Source organism: Manis pentadactyla, chromosome 5 (assembly GCF_030020395.1).
Source record: "Manis pentadactyla isolate mManPen7 chromosome 5, mManPen7.hap1, whole genome shotgun sequence".
In the NCBI taxonomy this organism is placed as follows: domain Eukaryota; kingdom Metazoa; phylum Chordata; class Mammalia; order Pholidota; family Manidae; genus Manis; species Manis pentadactyla.
The window spans coordinates 90,851,887-90,879,357 of record NC_080023.1 but is presented as its reverse complement, the minus strand read 5'-3'; the positions used below and the strand labels follow the sequence as shown (position 1 = coordinate 90,879,357).

General features: G+C 40.6%; 1 protein-coding gene across 2 annotated transcripts in view; it reads right to left on the bottom strand.

Annotated features, from left to right (window-relative positions):
• Positions 1-19,731, bottom strand: part of HADH (hydroxyacyl-CoA dehydrogenase) — a 48,904-nt gene extending 29,173 nt beyond the window's left edge. The window contains exon 1 of one of the 2 annotated variants that reach the window (XM_057502516.1): positions 19,450-19,731. In XM_057502516.1, coding sequence (XP_057358499.1) covers positions 19,450-19,581 — 132 coding nt within the window. In that variant the 5' untranslated portion in view covers positions 19,582-19,731. The remainder of the gene's footprint in view (positions 1-19,449) is intronic. The other variant, XM_036920937.2, reaches the window with a different exon arrangement.
• Positions 19,732-27,471: the final 7,740 nt, after the last annotated feature.

Below are 27,471 nucleotides of genomic sequence, written 5' to 3'. Positions count from 1 at the left end.
GTTAAGAAATGGGCAGAGGACCTATATAGACATTTTTCTAAAGAAGACATATAGATGGCCAACAGACACATGGAAAGATGCTCCACATCATTAATCACCAGGGAAATGCCAATTAAAACCACAATCACCTCACACCAGTCAGAACAGCCACTATCCAAAAGACAAGAAATAACAAATGCTGATGAGGATGTGGAGAAAAGCAAACCCTCCTACACCGCTGGTGGGAATGTAAGTTGTGCAGCCACTATGGAAAGCAGTATGCATGCAGGTTTCTCAAAAAACTAAAAAGAGAAACACCCTATGACCCAACAATTCCACTTTTGGGAATTTACTTGAAGAAAACAAGATCACTAATCCGAAGATATATGCACACCTCTGTTTATCACTGCATTATTTACAATAGCTAACATATGGAAACAACCTAAATGTCCATTAATAGATGAATGGATAAAAAAGATGTGGCACATATATACAATAGAACATAACTGAGCCACAGAAAACAAAGAAATCTTGCCACTTGTGACCACACAGACGGACCTAGAGGGTATTTATACTAAGGGACTTAAGTCAGAGAAAGATGACTACTATATGATTTCACTTGTGTGTGGAAATCTAAAACACAAAACAAATGAACAAACAAAACTGAATCAGACTCAAAAACACAGAGAAGAGACTGGTGGTTGCCACAGGAGAGGAGAGAGGAGAGAGGAGGGATGGGTGAAATAGGTGAACAGGAAAAAAAATTAGAATGTTTCGTATCTTGATCATGGCAATGAATGTATACACATGTCAAAATTCATCAAGCTGTACACTAAGATTTGTGCATTTTATTGTATGGGCCTCAATTTAAAGAGAAAGAAAGCACTGACGTTTCAGTTCAAAAACTCCTCACTGAACCAAATAATCAAGTAAGAGAAAAAAACTACAGAAGGCAACCTACTGTATGGGAGACTATATCTGCAAGTGATATATCTGATAAGGGGCTAATATCCAAATTATATAAATAATCCATGCAACTCAACCAAAAAACAAATAATCTGATTAAAGAATGGACAGAGGACCTGAACACACATTTTTCCAAAAAAAGACATATAGTACAGATGGCCAACAGACATGAAGACATGCTTCACATCACTAATCAGAGAAATGCAAAGCAAATGACAATGAGATATCATCTCACTCCATTCAGAGTTACTAGTATCAACAAGAGAAGAAATAACAAGTAACAAATGTCAGTGAGGATGTGGAGAAAAGGGAACCCTCATACACTACTGGTGGGATTGTAAAATGGTACAGCCTTTGTAGAAAATAGTATAAAGATTCCTCAAAACACAAAAAATAGAAATACTATATGACCCAGTAATTCCACTTCTGAGAATTTACCCAAACAAAACAAAACCCTAATTTGAAAAGACAAACATACCCCTATGTTTATCACAGCATTATTTACAATAGCCAAGATATGGAGGCAATGTAAGTGTCCATCAACAGATGAAAAGAGAAGATGTGCTACATATATACAATGGAGTATTACTCAGCCATAAAAAAGAATGCAATCTTGCTGTTTGTGACAACACGGATGGACCTAGAGGGTATTAGGCTAACTGAAATAAGTCAGAGAAAGGCAAATACCATATGATTCCACTTATGTGTAGAGTCTAAAAAACAAAAAAATGAATAAACAAAACAGAAACAACCTCATCAACATAAATAACAGACTGATGGTTTCCACAGGAGAAGATGCTGGGGGGATGAAATAAGTGAAGGGAGAAAAAATAAGAATATTTGATATCTTGATCTGCGTGACAGTTACATGAGTGTATACACACATAAAAATTCATTGAGCTGTATGATGTTTGTGCATTTTATTGTTATGTACCTCAGTACATAAAGAGAAGAATTTCCTGTCTCAAAAAAAAAAAGAAGGAAAAAGAGGAGAGGGAAAGAGAAGAGAAGAGAGATGTAACTCGGAGGGGGCAGGGGTGTGGTGGAATGTTCCCAGCCCGGGGCAAAATACCTTGGAAAACAAAATCAGTCAAAGGGAGAAATAAAGTGGGAGAAACCCGTTTATTGATACAAGTAGTCATCCACTTCTGCTCGCCCATGTCTCTTGCTACCCAGCTGCAAAAAGGGACCCCATCCAACCTCTCCAGTCCAGATATGCCCTTGCTCTGCCTTGTAATTACCTACTGATATGGAGATGCAATAAGACCAGGCGAGAGAGATTCTGGAAATATTGCAATTTTACCCACAGGAGAAAACGAAGGAAGCAAGAAATGCAAATTCTCAGACTCCACAGCAGATTCAATGAAATCAGAAACTCTGGGTTGGGGCCACAGTTTTAACAAGCCTTCCCAGTGATTCTGATGCTCTAAGCTCTGTGCTTAAATTTGAATGCAGATTAGAATCTGGGAAACTGACTAACATCCAGACCCCACCTACAGATGTTCCGATTCATTTAGGGTGAGGGGCACCTATGCATTAAAATTTTTAAGAACACCCCAGATGTTGCTAATGCACAATCCATATACCAAAGCACTGTTCTAAAATAAAAAACCTGTCAGCCCTGATATCTTCACCCACCCCCGCCTCTCCTGGGTTGCCAATTATCTTCTCAAACCACCATATTTCTGTCCCTAAACCTGTAAGGTTCCAATCTCTTTGTGCTGCCCTCTGTCCATGAGAAAGTTCCAGACATTATCCAGAAAAAAATATCCAGAAGACTCCTTTCCTCTTAGTCCTCCCTAAACTCCCCAAGGAAATGTCAGGCCCCACCAGGCCCAGCTTCTGCCTGAGCCTCTTGATCATCAGGGTCCTGCTACATCTCCCCTAAAGAAAACTTGCTTCTTAATTCCTGCCTTGAAGGTCAGGCCTTGGGCTTGTTTCCTGGTTATGTTCCTGTCCCTTCCCAGGAAGTGGCTCTTGGTCAAGTGGCTCTAGTCTAGCCTTGATCTCTGGCTACATCTGCATCCACCCTGCCACCTCCCTTAAGCTTACCACTCTCTTTCTTCCCCTCAGGCCACAGAGGTGGGGTGGGGTAGGGTGGGGTGATCCTAAAACTCCAAGAGAAGAAATCCTTTGAAAAACTACACATTGAACTGAAAACAGTCCATGGAGGTTTGCCACCCCCAAGTGATGGCTACAGTTTAGATTACTTCCCATATGCCAGACCATCAGGACTATCATATCTCATTTAATTTTATTTAACCAATTTTCCAAGTGTCATTTTACAGATCTATAGGTTTGTTTTCTTAGAAGATGAGATACTTGTGCTACTAAAACCTGCAATAAACAAATACATGGTTATTTTTGACATTTGGGAACAGGGCAGTTCATTAAAGTTACCACTATGCCTATAGCTATTATTATTCATCTAAAGATAGGATCCATGTAATACATGGGTCTACAATATGAGTATGGTGGTGCTAGTGCCTGGGAGGGTCATTTCTTCCGTATTCACAGCTCTTACATTATCACCTGCCAGTAACTGCTCCATTCTCCACCATTTTTCTTTCTTTAGCCTATGGCAAAACATTCTTGGAGGAGGCACTGTGACTTCTCTTGGCACAAATAATATGAACATAAATGTACATACTATCATTGTTCATGGTGCCTCAGATCTCATTGGTGATAAAATAAATGTTGATATCATCCAGAATATGCTTAAAAATTTTTAGGATTCTGAATGAAAGGAAAACACTAATTAGACTCACATGGCCAGATGACTTAATGAGACATAAGAGAAACTTTAAGAGGTGATTAGTTTGCAATTATTTAGCTTGATGAAAAAACTCATCCTATAATCATTAATCGATGCCTGTCTTATTACTTACTGTAACTTAATAAAAGCGCAGGGGAATGTGCATGGATTAAAGATGGCAGAGTGAAAGGTAAGACAGAGGCTTCCTCCTAAAACCACATATAATATGAAAATATAATTAATACAACGAACCCTGAGAGAGCAACAGGAAAGAGGACTGCGCCAGACTGCATACACCTGGAGAAAAGAGCAGACCTCACAGAACAGGGTAATGTACCAAAGCTGTGGCCCAGCGGGACCCAAGCCCTTCCCCCACCCCAGCTCACTGGCAGGAGGAAGAGAAACAGAGTGGGGAGGGAGTGGAGGCCTGGGACTGCTGAATACCTAACTCAGGAGATCTGCTCTGGGAGCACAAACCTACACTTCATGGTGCTTTCATGATACTCTCGTGATTACAGAGTTGGAAAGCTAAGACAGGCAGAATTCCTGGAGAGACTGAGATTCCAGCCACTTGGGGAAAGCAGAGATCCATATCCAGCTGCTCTGGGACAAAAGCTTATACCTGTGTGCTCGGTCCACTAGGTCAGACAGTGGAGACAGGCATAGCAGTTGGGAAGCAGGAAACAGCTCTTTCCTCTCCCCAAGCACCAATACCGCTCCCCTGTGACCCTCGACATTGCTTCAGGGGCTGAGCAGCTCCAGTGAGTAGAGCTTCTGGACACTAGAGGGTGCCATATACAAATATGAAACGTCAAAGGAACTTGGTCCAGAATAAAATTATTAATACAACTCCCGAGAAAGATTTAAATGACATGTACCTCATGACTATTCCTGAAAGGGAGTTCAATAAAAATCATTAACATGCTCATGGAGGTATGGAAAGATATTCAAGAACTCAGGAATGAATTCTGGTTGGAGATCCAATTGTTGAAGAGCACAATGCAGGGTATTAAAAGCAGATTGGGTACAGTGGAGGAGAGGATAAATGAAATAGAAACTAGAGAAGAGGAATACAAAGAAGCTGAGGCATAGAGAGAAAAAAGGATCTCTAAGAATGAAAGAATATTGAGAGAACTGTGTGACCAATCCAAGCAGAACAATATTTGCATTATAGGGATACCAGAAGAAGAAGAAAAGAGAGAAAGGGATAGAAAGTGTCTTTGAGGAGGTAATTGCTGAAAACTTCCCCAATCTGGGAAAGGAGATAGTCTTGCAGGTCATGGAGATCCACAGATCTCCCAACACAACAGACCCAAGGAAGACAACACCAAGGCATATAGTAATTACATTGGCAATGATCAATGATAAGGACAGACTATTAAAAGCAGCAGAGAGTGAAATAAGATCACATACAAAAGAAAGCCCATCAGGCTAAAATCAGACTTCTCAGCAGAAACTTTACAGTCCAGGAGTCACATGACGCATTTAATGCAATGAAGCAGAAGGGCCTGGAACCAAGACTACTTTATCCAGCAAGATTATTATTTAAATTTGAAGGAGGGATTAAACAATTTCCAGATAAGCGACAAACCATCTCTACAGTCTGTTTTGGAGGGACTGCTATAGATGGAAGTGTTCCTAAGGTTTAATAGCTGTCACCAGAGGTAATAAAACCACAGTAAAGAAAGTAGAACAGCTAATTACTAAGCAAATGCAAAATTAAATTATCCCCAAAGTCAACCAAGGGACAGACAAAGAGTACAGAATATGATACCTAATATATAAAGAATGGAGGAGGAAGAAAAAGGAGGAGAAAAAGAAAAGAACCTTTAGACTGTGTTTGTAATAGCATATTAAGTGAGTTAAGTTAGACACTTAGATAGTAAGGAAGTTAACCTTGAATCTTTGGTAACCATGAATCTAAAGTCTGCGATGGCAATAAGTACATATGTATCGATAATCACTCTAAATGTAAATGGTCTGAATGCACCAATCAAAAGACATAGAGTCACTGAATGGATAATAAAACAAGTCCCATCGATATGCTGCCTACAAAAAAACTCACTTTAAACCCAAAGACATACACAGACTGAAACTGAAGGGATGGAAAAAGATATTTCATGCAACTCATAGGGAGAAAAAAGCAGGAGGAGTTGCAGTACTTGCATCAGACAAAATAGACTTCAAAACAAAGAAAGTCACAAGAGACAAAGAAGGACATTACATAATGATAAAGGGGTCAATCCAACAAGAGGATATAACCATTATAAATATCTATGCACCCAACACAGGAGCACCTACATATGTGAAACAAATACTAACAGAATTAGAAGGAGAAGTAGAATGCAATTCATTAATTCTAGGAGACTTCAACACTCTACTCACTCCAAAGGACAGATAAACCAGACAGAAAATAAGTAAGGACACAGAGGCCCTGAACAACACATTAGAAAAGATGGACCTAACAGACAACTGCTGAACTCCATACCCAAAAGCAGCAGAATACACATTCTTCTCAAGTGCACATGGAACATTTTCAAGAATAGATCATATACTAGGCCACAAAAAGAGCCTCAGTAAACTCACAAAGATTGAAATTGTACCAACCAGTTTCTCAGACCACAAAGGTATGAATCTAGAAATAAATTACGTAAAGAAAATGAAAAATCCCACAAACACATGGAGGCTTCACAACATGCTCCTAAATAACCAGTGGATCAATGAACAAATAAAAACAAAGATCATACAATATGTGGAGACAAATGACAACAATAATTCAACACCGCAAAAATCTGTGGGATGCAGCCAAGGCCGTGCTAAGAGGAAAGTATATTGTGATACAGGCCTACCTCACGAAAGAAGAACAATTCCATCTAAGCAGTCTAAACTCACAATTAATGAAACTAGAAAAAGAAGAACAAATGAGGCCCAAAGTCAGTAGAAGGAGGGACATAATAAAGATTAGAGCAAAAATAAATAATATCAAGAAGAATAAAACAATAAGTCAATGAAAGCAAGAGCTGGTTATTCAAGAAAATAAACAAAATAAATAAACCCCTAGCCAGACTTATCAAGAAAAAAAGAGAGTTTACACACATAAACAGAATCAGAAATGAGAAAGGAAAAATCACTACAGACACCACAGAAATACAAAGAATTATGAGAGAATACTATGAAAAATTATATGCTAACAAACTGGGTAACCTAGAAGAAATGGATAACTTTCTAGAAAAATACAACCTTTCAAGGCTGACCAAGGAAGAAAAAGAAAATCTGAATAGACCAATTACCAACAATGAAATTGAACTGGTAATCAAAAAACTACCTAAGAACAAAACTCCTGAACCAGATGGCTTTACTGCTGAATTTTATCAAACATTTAGTGAAGACTTAATACCCATCCTCCTTAAAGTTTTCCAAAGAGTGGAAGGAGAGGGAGTACTTCCAAACTCATTCTATGAGGCCAGCATCACTCTAATACCAAAACCAAGCAAAGACACCACAAAAAAAGAAAATTAGAAAAAATCCCTGACGAACATAGATGCAAAAATACTCAACAAAATATTAGCAAACCAAATTCAACAATACATCAAAAAGATCATCCATCATGATGAAGTAGGATTTATTCCAGGTATGCAAGGATGGTACAACATTCGAAAATCCATCAACATCATCCACCACATCAACAAAAAGAAGGACAAAAACCACATGATCATCTCCATACATGCTGAAAAAGCATTTGACAAAATTCAACATCCATTCACGATAAAAACTCTCAACAAAATGGGTATCGAGGGCAAGTACCTCAACATAATAAAGGCCATATATGACAAACCCACAGCCAACATCATACTGAACAGTGAGAAGCTGAAAGCTTTTCCTTAAGATTGGGAACAAGACAAGAATGCCCACTTTCCCCACTTCTATTCAACTTAGTACTGGAGGTCCTAGCCACGGCAATCAGACAACACAAAGAAATAAAAGGCATCCAGTTTGGCAAGGAAGAAGTTAAACTGTCCCTGTTTGCAGATGAGATGATATTGTACATAAAAAACCCTAAAGAATCCACTCCAAAACTACTAGAACTAATATCTCAATTCAGCAAAGTTGTGGGATACAAAATTAATACACAGAAATCTGTGGCATTCCTATACACTAACAATGAACTAGCAGAGAGAGAAATCAGGAAAACAATTCCATTCACAATTGCATCAAAAAGAATATAAATACCTAAGAATAAACCTAACCAAGGAAGTGAAAGACCTATATACCCTGAAAACTACAAGACACTCTTAAGAGAAATTAAAGAAGATACCAATAAATGGAAACACACCCCATGCTCATGACTAGGAAGAATTAATATTGTCAAAATGGCCATCCTGCCTAAAGCAATCTACAGATTCAACACAATTCCTACCAAAATACCAACAGCATTCTTCAATGGACTGGAGGAAATTGCTCTAAAATTCATATGGAACCACAAAAGACCTCGAATAGCCAAAGCAATCCTGAGAAGGAAGAATAAAGCTGGGGGCATTACGCTCCCTAACTTCAAGCTCTACTACAAAGACACAGTAATCAAGACAATTTGGTACTGGTACTAGAACAGACCCATAGAACAATGGAACAGACTAGAGAGCCCAGATATAAACCCAAGCATATATGGTCAATTAATATATGATAAAGGAGCCATGGATATACAATGGGGAAATGACAGCCTCGTCCACAGCTGGTGTTGGCAAAACTGGACAGCTACATGCAAGAGAATGAAACTGGATTATTTTCTAACCCCATATACAAAAGCAAACTCAAAATGTATCAAAGACCTGAATGTAAGTCATGAAATCATAAAAGTCTTAGAAGACAACACAGGCAAACATCTCTTGAATATAAACATGAGCAACTTCTTCCTGAATGCATCTCCTCCAGCAAGGGAAACTAAAGCAAAAACAAACTCATGGGACTACATCAAACTTAAAAGTTTCTGTACAGCAAAGAACACCATCAAGAGAACAAAAAGACATCCCACAGTATGGGAGAATATATTTGTAAATGACATATCCGACAAGGGGTTAACATCCAAAATATATAAAGAACTTACATGCCTCAACACTCAAAAAGCAAATAACCCGCTTAAAAAATGGGCAGAGGATGAAGAGACAGTTCTCCAAAGAAGAAACTGAGATGGACAACAGGCACATGAAAAGATGCTCCACATCACTAATTCTCAGGGAAATGCAAATTAAAACCACAATGAGATATCACCTCACACCAGTAAGGATGACCAGCATTGAAAAGACTAAGAACAAATGCTGGCAAGGATGCGGAGAAAGGGGAACCCTCTTACACTGCTGGTGGGAATGTAAGCTAGTTCAACCATTGTGGAAAGCAATATGGAGGTTCCTCAAAAAACTAAAAATAGAAACACCATTAGACCCAGGAATTCCACTCCTTGGAATTTACCCAAAGAATACAACTTCTCAGATCAAAAAGACATATGCACCCCTATGTTTACCACAGTACTTTTTACAATAGCCAAGATATGGAAGCAACCTAAGTGTCCATCAGTAGATGAATGAATAAAGATGTGGTACATATACACAATGGAATACTATTCGGCCATAAGAAAGAAACAAATCCTACCATTTGCAACAACATGGATGGGGCTGGAGGACATTATGCTCAGTGAAATAAGCCAGGTGGAGAAAGACAAATGCCAAATGATTTTCCTCATTTGTGGAGTATAACAATGGAGCAAAACTGAAGGAACAAAATAGCAGCAGACTCAGAGACTCCAAGAAGGGACTAGTGGTTACCAAAGGGGAGAGGTGTGGGAGGGAGGGAGAAGGGGATTGAGCAGTATTATGTTTAGTACACATGGTGTGGGGAATCACGTGGAGAACAGTGTAGCACAGAGAAGGCACATAGAGGCACATAGTGGATCTGTGGCATCTTACTGCACTGATGGACAGTGACTGCATTGGCATATGGGTGGGGACTTGATAACATGGGTAAATGTAGTAACCACATTGTTTTTTCATGTGAAACCTTCATAAGAGTGTATATCAATCATACCTTAATAAAAAATTTTAAAAAAAAAAGCGCAAGGGAGCGCTAACTTGGTGCTTAGTCTCCAAGGAAGCCTAAGTCCTCTGCATTAAATATCATTCTGACTTGGTTTCTCATTTTCACGATCCCCAACTGCAACATTTTTTAATGTCTCTTTTTCTTACTATAAAATATATTCCATATGTCACATCATATCTAAGGATTATAAGCCCTACCTTAAGGTATTTAAACCACCTAAACTTTCATCTGTATCAGGTCACATCCTAGACGTGACAAAAGGTGGAATCTGTGCCTTTATTACAGTTGTTCATACCTGTATTTTTTCTGACCAGTGAGCTCCTCAACTCCTCAAGAGCAGCAACCACATATTATCTTTCACCTGTCCCAATGCCCAGGACATGGGAGACACTTAATTTTCATGAAAAGAACACATTAATAATAGATCTATTTTTCAAAAGCCTCAATTTGTAAATTATTTTAAGAGTAAGTTCTCAAGAAATTATGACTGGTTTTGTTTTGGAATTATGAAAAAATCATATTATAAGTTTGAAAAGGATATTAAGAAAAAAAGAGAGCTAATAACCAGAGCCTTTAGTCAATTACCAAATGAAAAAAAATGAGACATCTTAGTGTCTCAACTATTGCAAAGTCAGAGATCAACAAAATCATTTATTGTTCAGGTTTACTAGCTACAGATAATCAAGACCACTGATTTTTAGAGTAGGCAGATACTCTAGAGATCATTCAGTGTGACAGCTTTTTAGCAATGAAATCCTTCTTCACAAGAACCCATACAGAAGAGCAATATAAGAAGGGGGCATTTGGGATGCACCAAGGAAATTCGTAAAACCCTTAAAGTCCATCAAAGCATAGTGTAAAAACCTCTGATCAATTCAAATCCATTAGGATGGTTATTATTAAAAAAATAGTAGAAAATAACTGTTGACAAGGTTATGGAGAAACTGGAACCCTTGCACATTGCTGATGGGAAATGTAACAGTGCAGCCACTATGGAAAGCATTATGACAATTTCTTAGAAAATTAAAAATAATTACATATGATCAGCAATTCTACTTCTAGGTGTATAACCAAAAGGGTTGAAAGCAAGGAATCTAACAGTTTCTGTTAGTCTTATGTATACCCATGTTCATAGAAGCAGCATTAACAGTAACCAAAAAGTAAAAGCAACCCAAGTGACCCTTGATGGATGAATGGATACACAAAATGTGGTATACAAATGAATGCAACAGTACTCAGTCTTAAAGAGGAAGGCAACTGTCACACACTCCAACACAGATGAACCTTAGAACATTATGTTAAATGAAATATATCAGTCACAAAAGTAAGAATACTGTATGATTCCACTTACATCGTGTACCTAAAATAGTCAAATTCATAGAGACAGAAAGTGGTGGTTCCATGGCAGGGGGAGGGAAGATGAGAAGTTATTGTTTAATACTTACAGAGTTTCAGTTTTGTAAGATGGGTTCTGGAGATAGGTGGTGGTGATGGTTTCACAAAAATGTGTATGGACTTAAATGCCACTTAACTGTATGAGGCTTCCCCCACAATAGAAAGTAGTGTTCCGATAAAATGTTTGTAAGCCAAAATGGCATAAAGTGAAGAGGCAATACCATCAATTCATATGGAAAAATTGCTGAGCACCCAGACCCAAAAAGAACTTCTCTCAGGCTTTTCTCATACCTTACAACACATTTTGCAAATGGATGCACAACATAAATTGAGACACAGCACAGATGCTCACACAGTTCAAAGCTCTGGCAGCTTCATGCTAAGATGTTGAGTGTGAGATGCTCCAGGGAAGAAGCCTTGTGGAGCCACTCCTGCTGCTCAGGGTGCCATGGCCTCTATAAAGGCTCAGTGCAAAACAAATGCTGAACACACTTTGGGTTTTTCACTTTTGATAAAAGCAAATATCCTTTCCCAATTTCTTTCAGCTAGCAAAAACAGGTACACTAATGTAGGTCTTTTGTAAAAGTGAAGTGACAAAACTCAGATTTCCAAAAAGTGGGGGATATCTGTACTTAAAAATGGCTAAAATGATAAATTTTGTGTTATGTATGCATGTTTTACCACAATTAAAAAAAACACCTTTGATCTAACCCAATATAACACTTTTATTTTACTGAGAAAAGAGGAACTCAAGCAGAAAAAATATTCATGTAGGATCACGTATAGTCACTAGTATTCTATTTAAAACTATAATTCTGTAAAAAGTACTTCTGTCTATATAGTTTATTCTATTAAACTCTTCAATGGCTCCCGTGACCACAGAATAAAACATAAGTTCCTACATATGGCATGTAAGGCCTTCCAGAATGGAGCGTCACCTCTGTTCCAGACAGGCTCACTGTTGCCTGACACTCCAACTCCACCTACTACTGCCTCTCCCCTCCAGGCCTTTGCACTGCCCACGCCTTCTCTCCAACTTCACCTCATTCACCATGCCTGAATATTGCCTCCAGATACTAAGGTAGACAACTTCCAGACCTTACACCCCAAGATCCTGTAGGTCCAGGTGAGGTAATCCCCCTGTGCTCCTGTAATCCCCCTGGCATGCCCTTACCACTGCACCCAACAGTGTGTTGTGATTATCTGCTTACGTGCCATCTCCTTTACTCCCCTACTGTAGGCTTTGAACTAATCAGCATTCATCTTTGGCTGCAATGTACCTAGACCTGACCTGGCTGTGGTGCCCTCAGGAAATGCTGACTGGCATGCACGTATCTGGTGGAAGCCAAGGTGAGATTAGGTCTCCTAAATATCAGGGGCTCTTTTCACCCGTGTAGCTGAGGGCCTCCCCTCATGTTAAAATCCTTACTTAGAAAAGAACTTCAAGTGTCTGGGATCAAGGAAACCAATTACAGTCATTCTTCTTGAATCATGCAACAATACCACCCATGTTATTTCCACCTTCCTGAGAAGGAGATGGAGGTGGATGAGTGGACCAAAGAAAGAAAATTCTTTTTTTCCTCCTCCCATAGACATCTGTTATTTTTGCAATAAATAAGGGAGACTCTTTCGGGCACTTTCACTTGCATAAGCACGATTTAAGTGAACCTGTTGAGAATTTTGTTTTATATTACAGTGACCTACACACTGTAAAACCTTGAGGACAAGCAGTCTGCAATGGAAAGAATTTTATTTGAAGGCTATGTCCTCAGCTCTATGAGTTCTCTAGCCTTGGTGGAAGGCAAGCTTAGCCAGAGAGAAATATTTTTAGACTAGGGTGCTTAAGAGCTATATAAATAGGCCAAGCGAATAGCACACTTGTCAATGCCCCTGAGTACTCCAGCCACAAGTAAACATGCCAAGCAGAAGCTCAGCCGACTTACATATTTTTGCAAACATATCACCAGATTTGAAGCAGCTGCTCTGAAGCATAACCTGAATGGTGAATTTGTGAGAATTACTTCAACTGGTCTGGTGATGTGTCCCAAGTGTGCCTACACTACAAGGAGTAGTGTTTCATCAATATGACATTCTCACAGTGACTGCAGAGTTGTGTGGACTATCTGCCACACCTGAATACTCACTGCCTTCCAGTCCCCAGTTAAATGCACTGAGTTAGGGCTCCCCACACTGACTGTGCCCCACAGGCCACTGTGCCTTCACATCAAGACCTACCCTGGGTTCTCATGATTTAATCCATGGAGGAAGAAAATCATAAATCAATTGCATCTCTCAGAGCTGGCAATTCTGGCTTTATTATTATCTCCGGTTGTGCAAGACCATGAACTCTGCCAATAACACAAGCTGTCGTCACTAACTTCAACGATCAGAAAAAGGCATTCCTCTGAGACTTTCAACCACCACCACAACCACCACAATCAGCTGGTTTGTTCTCAAAATAGTTAAGTTCATTGGCTGGGCTCTTTTTTTGGACTAACATTTTTGTATTTCAAAAAGTATTTCTAAAAAGCCAAGTAAATGTGCCTCTATTTTTCAACAAGAAGCCTATTCAATACATAATCTTTTAAAAAAATATCCATAAACATCAGGGCTTGGTAACATAGAGAAAGTAACTTGTCTTGCAGGACTCTCCCCTTCCCCTCCCACCAATTTGCAAAGGAGAGCAGCTAACTGGACATGTCAATGGCATCAACCAATTCTAGTTATATTTAAGAACCTCTCAAAGATGGTGCCACGATGGATGCCTTCTGAGTGGAGGAGAGCTACAAATCCAAACTGCTATCTAGGAAGATAAAGATGGCACGATGAGTTGTTAGGATGAGTGGGTTTTTGCTGAAAAGGACCAATTAATTACAAGGCTTCCACAACTCAGGTATCAATGCCTGGTTCAGGAATTACAAAGTAAAAAGCTGGGGAAAGAGTGCTCCTCAGGGTGGAAAGCTTCAGAGCCTTTTGCAGCAGGAGGACACTCTGACCATGACCCCATCTTCACAGTGCATGTGGCTGGAGAAAACAATGGGCTAACAGAGGGAGGAAATTCTCTGGGAAAGCTGGAGGGTGCAGAGGGAGGGGACACGATGAATTCATTAAGTCTTGGCAAGTGAGTGTGAGTCTATTATGAGAAGAAATATGGCAGTGAACACACAGATAGAGATGCCCGGCCTGTGACCCTAACCTTGAATCTACAGCTGACAAAAAGTCAAGCTGATAACTGTTCATTCCAGATAACCACAAGGATCCCCTTGTCCATGGAGGCCACAGTTCTCTCCACAATACAGCAGAGGCCAGAGGTGAGGGCAGTCATGTGGTTATCTCAGCCTCAGGGATGTCTAGCCAGCAGAACAGGAGGAGTGGGGAGACCAGCGTTTCAGAGGCAGAGTACCATCTCTGATCCAAGTACCATCCCTGCTTATAATGGTCACATGAAGGGGCACAGAATCAAAGCATTCTGAATAGAATAAAATGTCACACTTGTGGAGTTTTTTAAGTGCCAGTCATGTTTTATGAGTATGAACTCATTGTAGTACCCCAAAACAAGTAAACAGCACTAAGACTATCTTTAACAACCCACACAATTAATCTTAAAATCTTTAAAATTGTTGGAACTCCTATATCTCTTTCAAATATCTTCAAAGACAGCTAAGAGAATCTAAAATAAGTCTTCACCAGATTTATGTGATGGATCTACATAAAAAGCAGCTAACATTTACTGAACAGTCACCACAGAACATGCGAAGACGGCTCTAAGCACTTAGCTCACTTAACTCTCACAACACTGGGGGCGGGGGATGGGTGGACGGGTGGTTATCATTCCCAGATAAGGAAAGAGGTGGAGAGAGGATAAGTGTCTGGCCCAAGGCCCCTACAGCCAGAACACACAGGACTGGGCTCCAGAAGGCCCCTCACAGCCTGCTCACTTTCAAGCATTAGACCACCACTCATCAGAAACTATGCACACATCATGAGCATAACCCAGGGGGAGTCAAGGAATAGAGAGCAGCAGAGCTGTCCTCCTGTGGTCCCACGACAGCTAGGCAGTGAGCTAGGTGTGCCTCAGGCAGATACGGGGAGAACAGAGAAGGGGGAGGAAAAGAAAGCAGAAACTCAGGCAAGGGGCAGGCAACGACGAGGCTGGACCTACGACACAGGAGAGAAACCCACCCCGGACTGAGGTGCCATCTCCGCTTTACAATGTCTAGGCTTCTTCCACGGCACTCTTTTATCACCTGTCAGCCCTGCCTCGTCTACAGGACCTGCAGCCACCCTCCCCGGCAAGCCCAGTGACCAGCAGGTGCGCTGACAGAGGCTGGCTTTTCCGTCCCAGTACCTCATGAAGATCAGAGGAAAGCCCAGGAGGTGAAAGCGACACAGGAAATGAGGGAAGACAGTCCTGACGGGCACAACCCACACCCTTAAGGAGGAAGGGAACACCTGGGGATACAAATATACCCTCCCTAAGAAAAGGTCAAAAGGAGTGCCTACAGGCGGGCAACTTCTGTGATCCTGAAACTTAGGGCACTGCACTGTTTTAGAGCAAACTTCAACAGAGATGTACTTACTGCGGCAACAGAAAATTATAAAGCTAAACAATACAAAGCAATTTGATCACGCTTCAATTCACCATCAGAAAATGCAGAGTTGGAGCAGGGAGAAAAGATGGGTGAACAAACTCAGTGGCTGGGGAGGAAAGCAGCTCCTGGGTCTACCTGAGTCCTCATCAAACATCACAAAGTAACACAAATGTCAGGGGGACGTTCATCTGGCAGCACACTGCGCTCCCCCGCACGCCCCCCTCCTTGTTCTAACAGCCTAAGGCGCTCGCCCCAGGAGTAATGTGCACTTTTTGATTTTTAGAGAGACCAAAAAAAAAAGCTTTAGGTGAGAAGAACCCAGCCATTCCCAGGGAGCCTGCACACCAGTTAGCAGTGAAAACTACCAGCTCTCTGGACTCCTCAGATGAAAAAAAGCAATGGTCCAAGCAAAGCTTAGAAAGAACTCATTCTATAAACTAATGAAATGCATAGTCGCTTTCTTCCCTTTTTCCCTCCTTATAATGCAAAAAACAACCTGTTCCACACCCAAGGGTCATTTAACGCTATCAGCAGCCTGTCAGCTGGCCTAAATATCTGGCTGAGCCTAAATTAGTCATCAGAACCATTGACAGATGTGTATAATGGGCAACTACACAAACAAGTTAACCTTACTTAAATATTAACCTGCAGTGTAAGGGATTTTTTTCCTCTTAATTTAAAACAAACAAAAGAAGTATCAGGCAAAGTAGATACTCTTGGAGGATACAAATGTATAAATGGCCTGTGCTCTGATCAAATGTAATTAAGCACAGGCCTCACTCCTCTTAAATTGCTTAATTGCTTGAGAAATGTCAGGCTCTGACAAAATTCATTTAAACTTTTTCACCTTACTCAGTATGAACTGGAACATATGGCAAAATGACAAGTTCTTTAAAAATCAAAATTGTAAACAGAATTACATCTTGATTAAAATGAAAACTACTTGCTAAAGAGTTCAGGAGAGTGAAGATAAATGTGTAACTTACATGCTAGTTTGTGCTTCTAGTTTGTGTTTTTAAGGCTTTACTGATGATTTGCAATGTGGAGACGATAAAAAGTGCCGTCACTCTTTTCAGAGGTCCCTGAACAAACAAACCGTAGTATCAACTGGCATTTGCATTCAAGATTAAACAAGATGGAAGAGAACCATGACCAATATTCTCTATTACAGGCCTAGCTCGGCAGCAATGATCAGAGGTAGGAGTGCATGTAAGGGGACCAGGCTAAAAGGATATGGGTACCAGCAAAGCGGAGAGTAACTAACTGTAAGGCACTAACATTCTATGAGCTCTTATTAGGTGCCAGACACCGTGCTAAGTGCTTGACACGGGCTAATTCATTCAATCCTCTCCATACTCCTAACAAGGCTAGGACTACTACTTAGAGATGAGTAAACTGAGGTACAGAGGTTAGTAATTCCCATGTTAATAGAGCCAACATGAGGCAGAGCCAACATATGAGCCATCCAATCCCCCATCCTGAACTGGAGCCAATCTATATTCAAACACATCAACTTGTCAGTGGCACTCAATACAAAACAGATTTGCCCTGTGCCAAAAGCTGTGGGTCAAAGAGCATAATGCATGAGGTGATAAAGCCGAGAGCTGCATGCTGCAGCGCAGTGCCAATCAGATCAGCTAACCCACTGCAAACATCACTGAAACAAACCAGCTGGCTGACAGTGGTACACAGAGATACTTTGCAAGAGAGTATGATTCCCCCCACAGGATTAGAGTTGTCACCTAAAGTAGCTGAGGCTCTTTTAAAACTTGTTATTACTTGTTAAACTAGTTAACCTTGTTAAAACTACCCCTTATGACTATTTAGATTTCCAGTCATTATCAACTTCTGCAGTAACAGTTCCAGTAACAGTAACTCTCTTTCTCCACCATAAGTTTAAAAAGGCACTCCCTGGCCCAACTTTGATCCACATGTCTGTGTTCCCATCAATGTCAATCACTTCTCCCTCCTTTCTTTCTCAGATGAAAGCTCCAGGGCCATACCCATGATTTAGGTACTACCCTGTGCCTCTTCATGCAACACAGTGCCCTTTTTTTATGGTATCGAATGGAAACAGCATTCCAAGAACTGAGCGATCTGATTTTGTACAAAAGCTGAGGTGATGCTTTCTACTTAGTTTCGAATCCTCTTCCACCGATGTCTTCAAGGTATCACCCACAATAGTTTCTAGACTGATCTCCTATATTGTTATTGGAGGCTTAAGGCTATAATATATGGTCATCAAGATGTTGTGCACATGTTTTTAAACAAGTACAATTATTTTATACCTGCCCACCACAATCTCACTCTCACAGCCTTGGGAGATTATGGTGCAGCAGTGAGATACAAGTGCACCCGAGTCAAACTTTCCCTGAGTATTATGTACTATAATACATGAAACTTTCAGGGTAAATGGACTTACTCCTCCTCCTGTATAACATAGATCATGGGGATACCACACCTAGCAGCCAGAGCATCCACACAACAAAATGGGTAGTATATGTCCAAAAACATCACCTCAGAAGTGAGACATGTAAGAAGTCAAACAGATAACGAACGGTTAATGAAATATAGATATTAGAAGAAAATGCAATCTAATATGCTGTAAAAAAAAAATTTGCAGGGAGGAGAAATTAAGATACATTGTAATAGTAAAATCCTTTTTTTAAAGAATGCATGGAAGTGGGGATTTGGTTGGAAAGACTAAAAATATTCAACTCTTTTTATGACTGCAGCCCCTGCACTTGCATACTCCCCTAAGAAAAAGTAGATAACTTGCTGCGCCGAAGTGCAGGTTGCAAAGGGCTGAAACCTGAAGAATATAATCAGCTAAAATATGAGAATCACGGCTCTCCAGTATAAACTGGAATGTAATCACTAAAAATAAATAAAATGCAAGTATCACAGTATCCAAAGTAATCAATCACATAACTGACCCTGAACCACACCTTAGCTGAAACGGGCCGAGTCCTTAAGATGCAGGAGATTAGAGACCCCTCCGAGGGCCCTCAAGACACTTCATCTCCTCTTCCACTCTCCCCAGCGCCTAAGATGCACAGATCTCTGCACAAAGGGGCAGTAAGTTAAGGTCAAAGGTATACCTCGCCTCCGGCTGCAGTGGGCGGAGTCACAACGCCACACAGGCTCTGATTGGGTAATTTTACAAAGTGCTACAGAAGTGCTGACTACTACATACTTTTTGTAACCCAGCAAGTAGAGGGAACATATTGGGGTAAGAGAAACCAATTAGAAGAGCAGAAAACAGCTCTGACAAAGACGGCAGAATTATTATAAAATTAAAACATCACAGTCCGGGTCTCTGGAAGCAAATTTGGTTAAGCCGAGGGGCAAGCGCGCACGTTATTCCTCAGTCTTGTACACGGATACTATCCAACGCCGATTCCGAAGTGCATTCCCCAACGCTCTCCACAGAGCCTTCATCGGGCCCTGGGGGCTCCTGGAATTTAAAAACGAGTTAACTGAGGCGCGGTCCAAAGACACTGGTTCGTTGGGGGAGTGAAGACTCACAGGCCGAGTCCAGGCATTTCGGCTATAAGGGGTCGGGAAAAGGAGGAAATTCCCCCAGCGTCCCGCGGACGCGGGTGGCGCCGGCTGGCGCTTGCACCCAGCGCGGGCAGCAAACGGGCGCAGCGCGCTGCCCACCCGGCGGCTCACCTGCGCAATGCCCGCGCCCATCAGCCCGCCGCCGATGACCGTCACGTGCTTGACAATGATTTTCTTCGCCGAGGCCGAGGCCGAGGCCGAGGAGGACACGGAGCGCAGGAACTGCCTGGTCACGAAAGCCATGGTGCGGAGACGGGAGGCAGAGACACGACCCGGCAGCGAAGGCTCGGCGGGACAGGCGCGAGCGGCGAGGAGGACTGTGCGCGCGGAGGCCCAGCAGGCCCTGCCGCCCCGCGCCCCCGGCGTCGCCGCGGCGTCATCGGGGCCGGGGCGGGGACTCGCGGCCCGCCTCTCCCAGTACCCGGGCGGCGGAGGCGGAGTCGGACCGTCCGCGCGCGTCTTCCGGGCCCACGTGGGCTGCAAGCCGCGGGCTGGCGGCGAGCGAACTTGCAGCGGCACGGCGCCCGGCGCTCAGCGGTCCAGCTGCCAGTCGGCCCTTCCTTGGAAAAGCCCCGAGGCCTTGCTACGCCGAAGTGTAGGCGTTGCCTTGTTAAATCCTCGCCTTTGGTGCTTGTGCATATCTCGGCGCTGAATACGTTTCATTTGGCTTTGGTGATCATTTTAATCCTCTGGATTTTGATTGTTTCTGCCAAGACGGAAGGAAACAAACTGCTCACGCCATAACACTTGTCTAGTGACCATGGGATCCGATGCAAAGATCAGGCCCAGAGAAGGGAAAGGGCGTTGACCTTTAGTTAACCCACTTCAGTGTTAGATCTCTAAGTGGTCGTGTGGATAGTTAAAGGTCTAACAGCAACTTCTGTGAAGGAACAGGTAAAAAGTATGGGAAAGGAATGTCTCAAATCATGGAGACAAATGTTATCAACTAGGCCAATCTTATCAATGTTGTGAATAAATGTTAGTTACCGTAACTTAGTGATACAGAATTTTTTAGTTTACTTTATTTTTGAATATATAATAAGGACCCACAAACTCACCATCCAAACAAAAGTCGGCCTCTCCTGTCAGAAATAACCATCATGGTAAATGCTGCGTCTACCATTCATTTGCTTTGATTTCATTTTTACATTTAATTCCATAAAAATATGGGAGAAGTGTTGGTCCTGAGCTCGCTGTTAGGTTTGGGACAATACTAAGAAAATCAATACTGGCTGAGGAGGCAGTGTTAACATTCCGGTTATTAAAGCCCTCTGAATACTAGAATGTAGCAAATGCAAAAACCTATAGGACTAGAAATGGAGACTATTACAGAGAAATCTAGTAGCTGAAAGAATGAATCCATTTATAAAGAAAAGAGAATACTGGGCAGAGGAAATAGCACATGCAGGGGTAGAACTGTAAGAAAATATTTCCAGAGGAAAAAGAGGAATTAAGTGTGGTGAGAGGTGAAGTTAGGATGGTAGACTAGAAGGATGCACAGATGATTCCTTCAGTGGATTTTAACTGTTAGTTCTCACAAGTTGTGTGTAATGCAAGGCCAAATGTATTCTAGTAAGAGTGTTATCACAATGAACACTTTTTATTAAAATGTGTGTAAAGTAAAACAATGCCAAGTGCGCTACATTTTCAGATTTGTGATGTTTTCCTCAGGAAAGAAAGAAGAACCACTGCCATATTTTTCATGATTCTCAGATCTGAGGTTGTATTATCTAAAGGGGACCCTATAGAAAGGATCAATGGAGGGAGAGTTACAAGGCCTGGCTCTGTCACTGGTGTGTAGTAATACTGTCTGCAGACACTTAACCTCCCTAGACTCCAGAGTCCCTATAAAAAAAAAAAGTTGGATAGTTACCGTTCCAGCTGTTTCATGCTGAGAGTCTAAGCCCAGTTTACAGCCTTCTGAAACAGAAGGGCCACCCTGCCCCCTACTCCTGCCCAGTCCTGATCAGATGACCGTTACAATAGAATCATTCTTCTTTTGCCCGGACAGCCAGTCTTTTCCCAAGTGTGGCCTTGGTCTTTAAGGTGCCCACTAACGAGTTCTGTGGTCCTTCACTTGCATCTTTTGCTTGTTCTTGGGGTCGTCCTTCATTTCTGTCTGCTGAAAGTGGCATACTGGGAGGCATGACCCTAGTCACTGAGTCAACTCAAAGACATCGAAGGAAAGGACTGGCCTGAGAATGGAGTAAGTGATGATTGCTTTTATTTTCATCTCATAAATGGATAATTGTAATACTTAAAAAATAGATGCCAAAGAAGCATTATTTGAAAACAAACATGGCTGTGGGCTCTGAGAGTGGCAGAAGCAGGAAGTGCAGTAGATCCTTTGCCGCCAGCAAGGCACCAATGGATAGAAAGTATCAAAGCCTTCCTAGTCACCCTGCGCTGTCAAGTAGGCAGGCCATGGGTGAGCAGACACTCAGTCTTCCTGCCATTGTGCATCAGAAATCCACCAAAGGACAGGGTCTGTTTACAATCAGGAGCACTAATGGAGGCAGGATTCATTAACTAAGTTGGAATTTTCTTTCTGTTTGTGGGAAATTAATGGTTTCTGGCTTCCTGGGAAAAGTGTGAAAAATAAATGCTGCCTGTCCTGTTTGGTTGAGCAATTCTTAGATTTCATATGGCAGAAAATCAGAAACTATTGCTGCCCAGGGTGGCACAATAGCAAAGCCCAGAAAGTTCAACCAAAAGCTCACCTACTGCAAAATTAATGAGAGTTGACATTGCCATTCTTGTCAGCAGTGTTTTCCAGGAAATAATTACACAAGAATTTGCAAAATCAAGACATATAGCTAGTTTGAGAAGGGCACAGTCATGTGTTTGCATAGCCTACTGAAAGATGCTCTCAGAATGACTTACAAAACATACAAGGCAAAATCTCTAATAACACTGAACCATATTTTACAAGTTATTTTTAGGAGCTTTTAGAAAAAAATCTATCATGGTAAACTTTAAATATATGTTTTGGCTTTTATAGTGCTACCAGTAAGTCATCCCAATACCAGCTGCTCTCTACCTTTATTTTCTCCTCTGCTTGCAAAATTCATTAAGTACTCATAATAAGCCTGTTTGGAAAGGTACTAATGGTACCCCTCTTTTACAGGTAAGGAAACTGAGGCTGGGAGGGGATCAGAAACTTAGTTGAGGTTACACAGTTTCAATGAATGGCATAGGCAGAATTCAAACCCAGGACAGTCTGTTTTCAGGGCTTATGTTCTTGACCACTATGCTGTTTTGCCTCACTTCATAACAACCCTGATGCTACCACTGCTATCCTCCTCTACAGGTGAAGAAACCAGGGTTCTGAGTAGTTAACTCGTTTCTTAAATGTAACTCACCTAATAACTGGCCAGGCTGAGATGTGTACCCACTTTGACTTCAAGTCTCCTGCTCCTTTCATAATTTCATGGTACTTAGAAAGTGCTCTTGCTGCTAGATGGAAAAAAAATGGTATTGGTCTCCAGTAAACATTATATATGTCTAAACTTGGAGTTTTCACTATTAGACTAATGTTATCATAAAAGTTAAACAGATTAATTTTTTAGACATCCTTACTAATAAACCCCAGAGCTGCAAGTTTGACATAGTGATCCCCAATGTTCATACCTGAAGACTCTAAAAGCTGTGTGTTTTATACCATCCTGATTTCTGTCATGTAGACTCATGTTACTCAAACACAAACTTTCATTTTTAATTGTCTTCTGATCACCTCTACTTGGAAATCCCTCAGCTTCTTCAAGTGTAACATCAAAATTTAAATCTTTTATTTCCCAAATGCCTTCTACCTCTTCTTGCATTAGCTTTTGCAGCTCATGCTGACCCCCAGTAAGAGCATTCTTCTTCCACCTCACCATCACATTCTAATTGATCAAATGCCATTGACTCTGCCTTAGAAATGGCTTCCTCCCTCATCCCCCACCTCAGTCTGTCCCTAATTATTGGCATTTTCTTTTAGCCCACATCTCCTGTGTAGAGGGTGCTCCCATTCCCTGTAGCTAATGTCTCTTCACTCTAGTTCATACTTCACATTCTTCTCAAACTGATTCTCAAGTTATAAATTGGATCACTAAACTCCCCTCTTTTAAGAATGTTATCCACAGCATAAAGACCAAAGTTTGAATTCTAAGTCCAGGCCCCAACATTATAAACTCATCTATTTCCTTCTACTCCTTTATGAGTACCTTAAATTCTAGCAGTAAAGATCCGAAGTTGCTTTTCCTAACTTCTAAATTATCTGTCATAAAGATTCAATTGCCAACTTATTTACAAATAAGATAAAGGCTAAAATATGTTTTGATTAACTATTTTTCTCAGGCACTTTCAGAGCCAGGTATTTAAAAACAGCTGATAGTGACTCTTTGTTTTACTTTTAAAATTAAAATTGATTGATTTTAGAAATAACAAATAAGTTCTTTATTGCTTTATGTGATCAAGAAACATATTGTTCTAGGTGCTGGAAAAATCAGAGATGACTAGAATGTGGTCTTTGCCCATCAAAGGCTCATAATGCAATAGGAGAAATAGGCATAGAAATAAGTCATGGCAGCAGTGTTTTAAGTACTTTCCAGAGGGAAATGTGAGGAGTTGTGGAGGTGGTTGGCTGTGAGGGGACAGGGTGTCACAAATGTAATAACCAACATTTAATGAATGCTCAATTTGCCAGACTCTGTGGTAAGCATTTCACATGTATTTTCTCATGCACTCCCATCAATCTTATGAGGTATGTCACTATTTCTATCCTCATTTTACCTATGGGACAACGGAGGCTTAGAGAGGAAAATAACTGGCCTGAGGTGTGGTAGGTGGGAGGTATAGAGCCTTTTCTTGAGCCCTGGTCTCAAGAAACACAATGCTACTGCTCTTAACCAGTATGCTAAATGACTTCATCATGATAGAGATGTTACAGCCGAGCAATGAGGATGATTAGAAGTTTTCAAGCAGAGAAAGAGTTATAAGGACATTCCAGACAGAGAAAAATGTATATGTACACTGGGAAGGAACAGAGAATAGAGAGTGGTCTGAAAATACAATCAATGGACAATAACCAGCACTGGGTGAATGAAGATAAGACTGGAAAGGGAGACAGGGGCCAGGTCAGGGTGGACCTTTTTTTGAGAGTCATGAACACAATTACATTAAAATTTTTTATTAGAAATAATTAAAAACTTAGAGAAAAATTGCAAGAATAAGAAGAGTGCAAAGAATATCATGTCATCTGCAAATAGTGACAGTTTAACTTCTTTACCAATCTGGATTCCTCGTATTTCTTTGTTTTGTCTAATTACCGTAGCTAGGACCTCCAGTACTATGTTGAATAACAGTGGGGAGAGTGGGCATCCCTGTCTTGTACCTGATCTCAGAGGAAAAGCTTTCAGCTTCTCGCTGTTCAGTATGATGTTGGCTGTGGGTTTATCATATATGGCCTTTATTATGTTGAGGTACTTGCCCTGTCTGCCCATTTTGCTATATCAAGCTGAAAAGCTTCTGTACAGCAAAGGACACCATCAATAGAACAAAAAGGTACCCTACAGTATGGGAGAATATATATTCATAAATGACAGATCCGATAAAGGGTTGACATCCAAAATATATAAAGAGCTCACATACCTCAACAAACAAAAAGCAAATAATCCAATTAAAAAATGGAGAGAAAAGCTGAACAGACAGTTCTCCAAAGAAGAAATTCAGATGGCCGACAGGCACATGAAAAGATGCTCCACATCATTAGTCATCAGAGAAATGCAAATTAAAACCACAATGAGATACCACCTCACACCATAAGGATCTCCACCATCCAAAAGACAAACAACAACAAATGTTGGCAAGGCTGTGGAGAAAGGGGAACCCTCCTACACTGCTGATGGGAATGTAAATTAGTTCAATCATTGTGGAAAGCAGTATGGAGCTTCCTCAAAAAGCTCAAAATAGAAATACCATTTGACCCAGGAATTCCACTTCTAGGAATTTACCCTAAGAATGCAGCAGCCCAGTTTGAAAAAGACAGATGCACCCCTATGTTTATCGCAGCACTATTTACAATAGCCAAGAAATGGAAGCAACCTAAGTGTCCATCAATAGATGAATGGATAAAGAAGATGTGGTACATCTACACAATGGAATATTATTCAGCTATAAGAAGAAAACAAATCCTACCATTTGCAACAACATGGATGGAGCTAGAGGGTAATATGCTCAGTGAAATAAGCCAGGTGGAGAAAGACAAGTACCAAATGATTTCACTCATGTGTGGAGTATAAGAACAAAGAAAAACTGAAGGAACAAAATGGCAGCAGAATCACAGAACCCAAGAATGGACTAACAGTTACCAAAGGGAAAGGGACAGGGGAGGATGGGTTGGAAGGGAGGGATAAGGGCAGGGAAAAAGAAAGGGGGCATTACGATTAGCATGTATAATGTGGGGGGGTGCATGAGGAGGGCTGTACAGCACAGAGAAGACAAGTAGTGATTCTACAGCATCTTACTATGCTGATGGACAGTGATTGTAATGGGGAATGTGGGGTAGGGGGACTTGGTGAAGGGGGAGCCTAGAAAACATAATGTTCTGCATGTAATTGTAGATTAATGATAACAAAATAAAATAAAATTAATTGATTAATTAATTGATTAATTAATACATAAAAAAAGAGTAGTGCAAAGAAAACTGAAGGAACAAAACAGCAGCAGACTGACAGAATCCAAGAAGGGACTAGTGATTACCAAAGGTAAAGGGGATCGGGAGGATGGATGGGAAGGGAGGAAGAAGGGGATTAAGGGACATTGTGATTAGCACACATAATGTAGGGGGGACATGGGGACGGCAGTATAGCACAAAGAAGACAAGTAGTAACTGTAGCATCTTACTAAGCTGATGGACAGTGACTGCAATGGGATGTATGTGTGGGACTTGATAATGTGGGTGAATGTATTAACCACAATGTTGCTCATGTGAAACCTTCATAAGATTGTATAGCAATGATGTGTTAATTTAAAAAAAGAATAGTACAAAAAAACCCATATACCCCTTACTCATATTTACCTATTGTTAACATTTTACACATTTGCTTTATCATTTGTTTTATCTTATCTATTATCTGTATCTATTTCTATTGCTAAACCATTGAGGGTAAGTTATACTTAACATGGTCCTTCCTAAGAATTGGGTGATTCTCTTATATAACCCCAGTAATTATTAACTTTAGTAAATTTAGTATTATTACAACATTTCTGTCTATTTGGTAACGGGTATTCCAGTTTAGTTAATTGACCCAATAATGCCCTCTACAGATTTTTTTTCCTCCTAGTATTAATTCCAGTCTACAGACAGGTATGGCATTTAGTTGCTCTCTCTCTGTCTCTCTCATTTTAATAAAAGTTTTATTGGGGTTTTAGTTAATTTGTTTTTATTTTTATGATTAGGCACTAGCTTCTCCATGAGCATTGTGTTTATATACAAGAAAAGTTAAATATCCTTGGAAGAGATCTTTCAAAAATGATAATAATTGATGACTCACCGCAGCCTTTGTGCAGCAGGTGGGAAGAGGGTTGCTAAACAAGCTCAGCTTGGAAAAAATATGATGAGGACAAATGCTGCCAAATAGGAAATGGTGGGAGAACAAAATTCCCCTGGTGGGATTTCCCTGTTTAGAGTCACCTTTTAGAATTAGAAATACCAACCAAGTATATTCCTTGTGGAAATTTTTACTTTTAAGAGAAACTCAAAGAAATAGCTGAGTAGTAAATATGAATAAGAAGGAACTATAATGTTTTTATGTCATTTAATAGCATTCTTATGGATTGTTAGATTCATAATTTTGTAAACATGTTTGAGAATTGCAAATAGTTTAACCATGTTTTCTGGTCTGTTTGATTTGACCCTCTGAAATATTTTCTTAGATGGTTTTGTCAAAATATTTGTACTTTTTCTCAACATTTCTTTAAAATGTGATTATGACTCCATTTGAGTCATTCCTGCAAGACATATTTGTTCATGTCATATGTCTGAGATTTGCTTCACAAGAAATCAGTGCAGAATATAGATGGGTTGGGTGTTGATGAAGTAAGATTTGCCCCCAACTTCTGCATTTATTTCATAGTGTCCATAATAAAAAG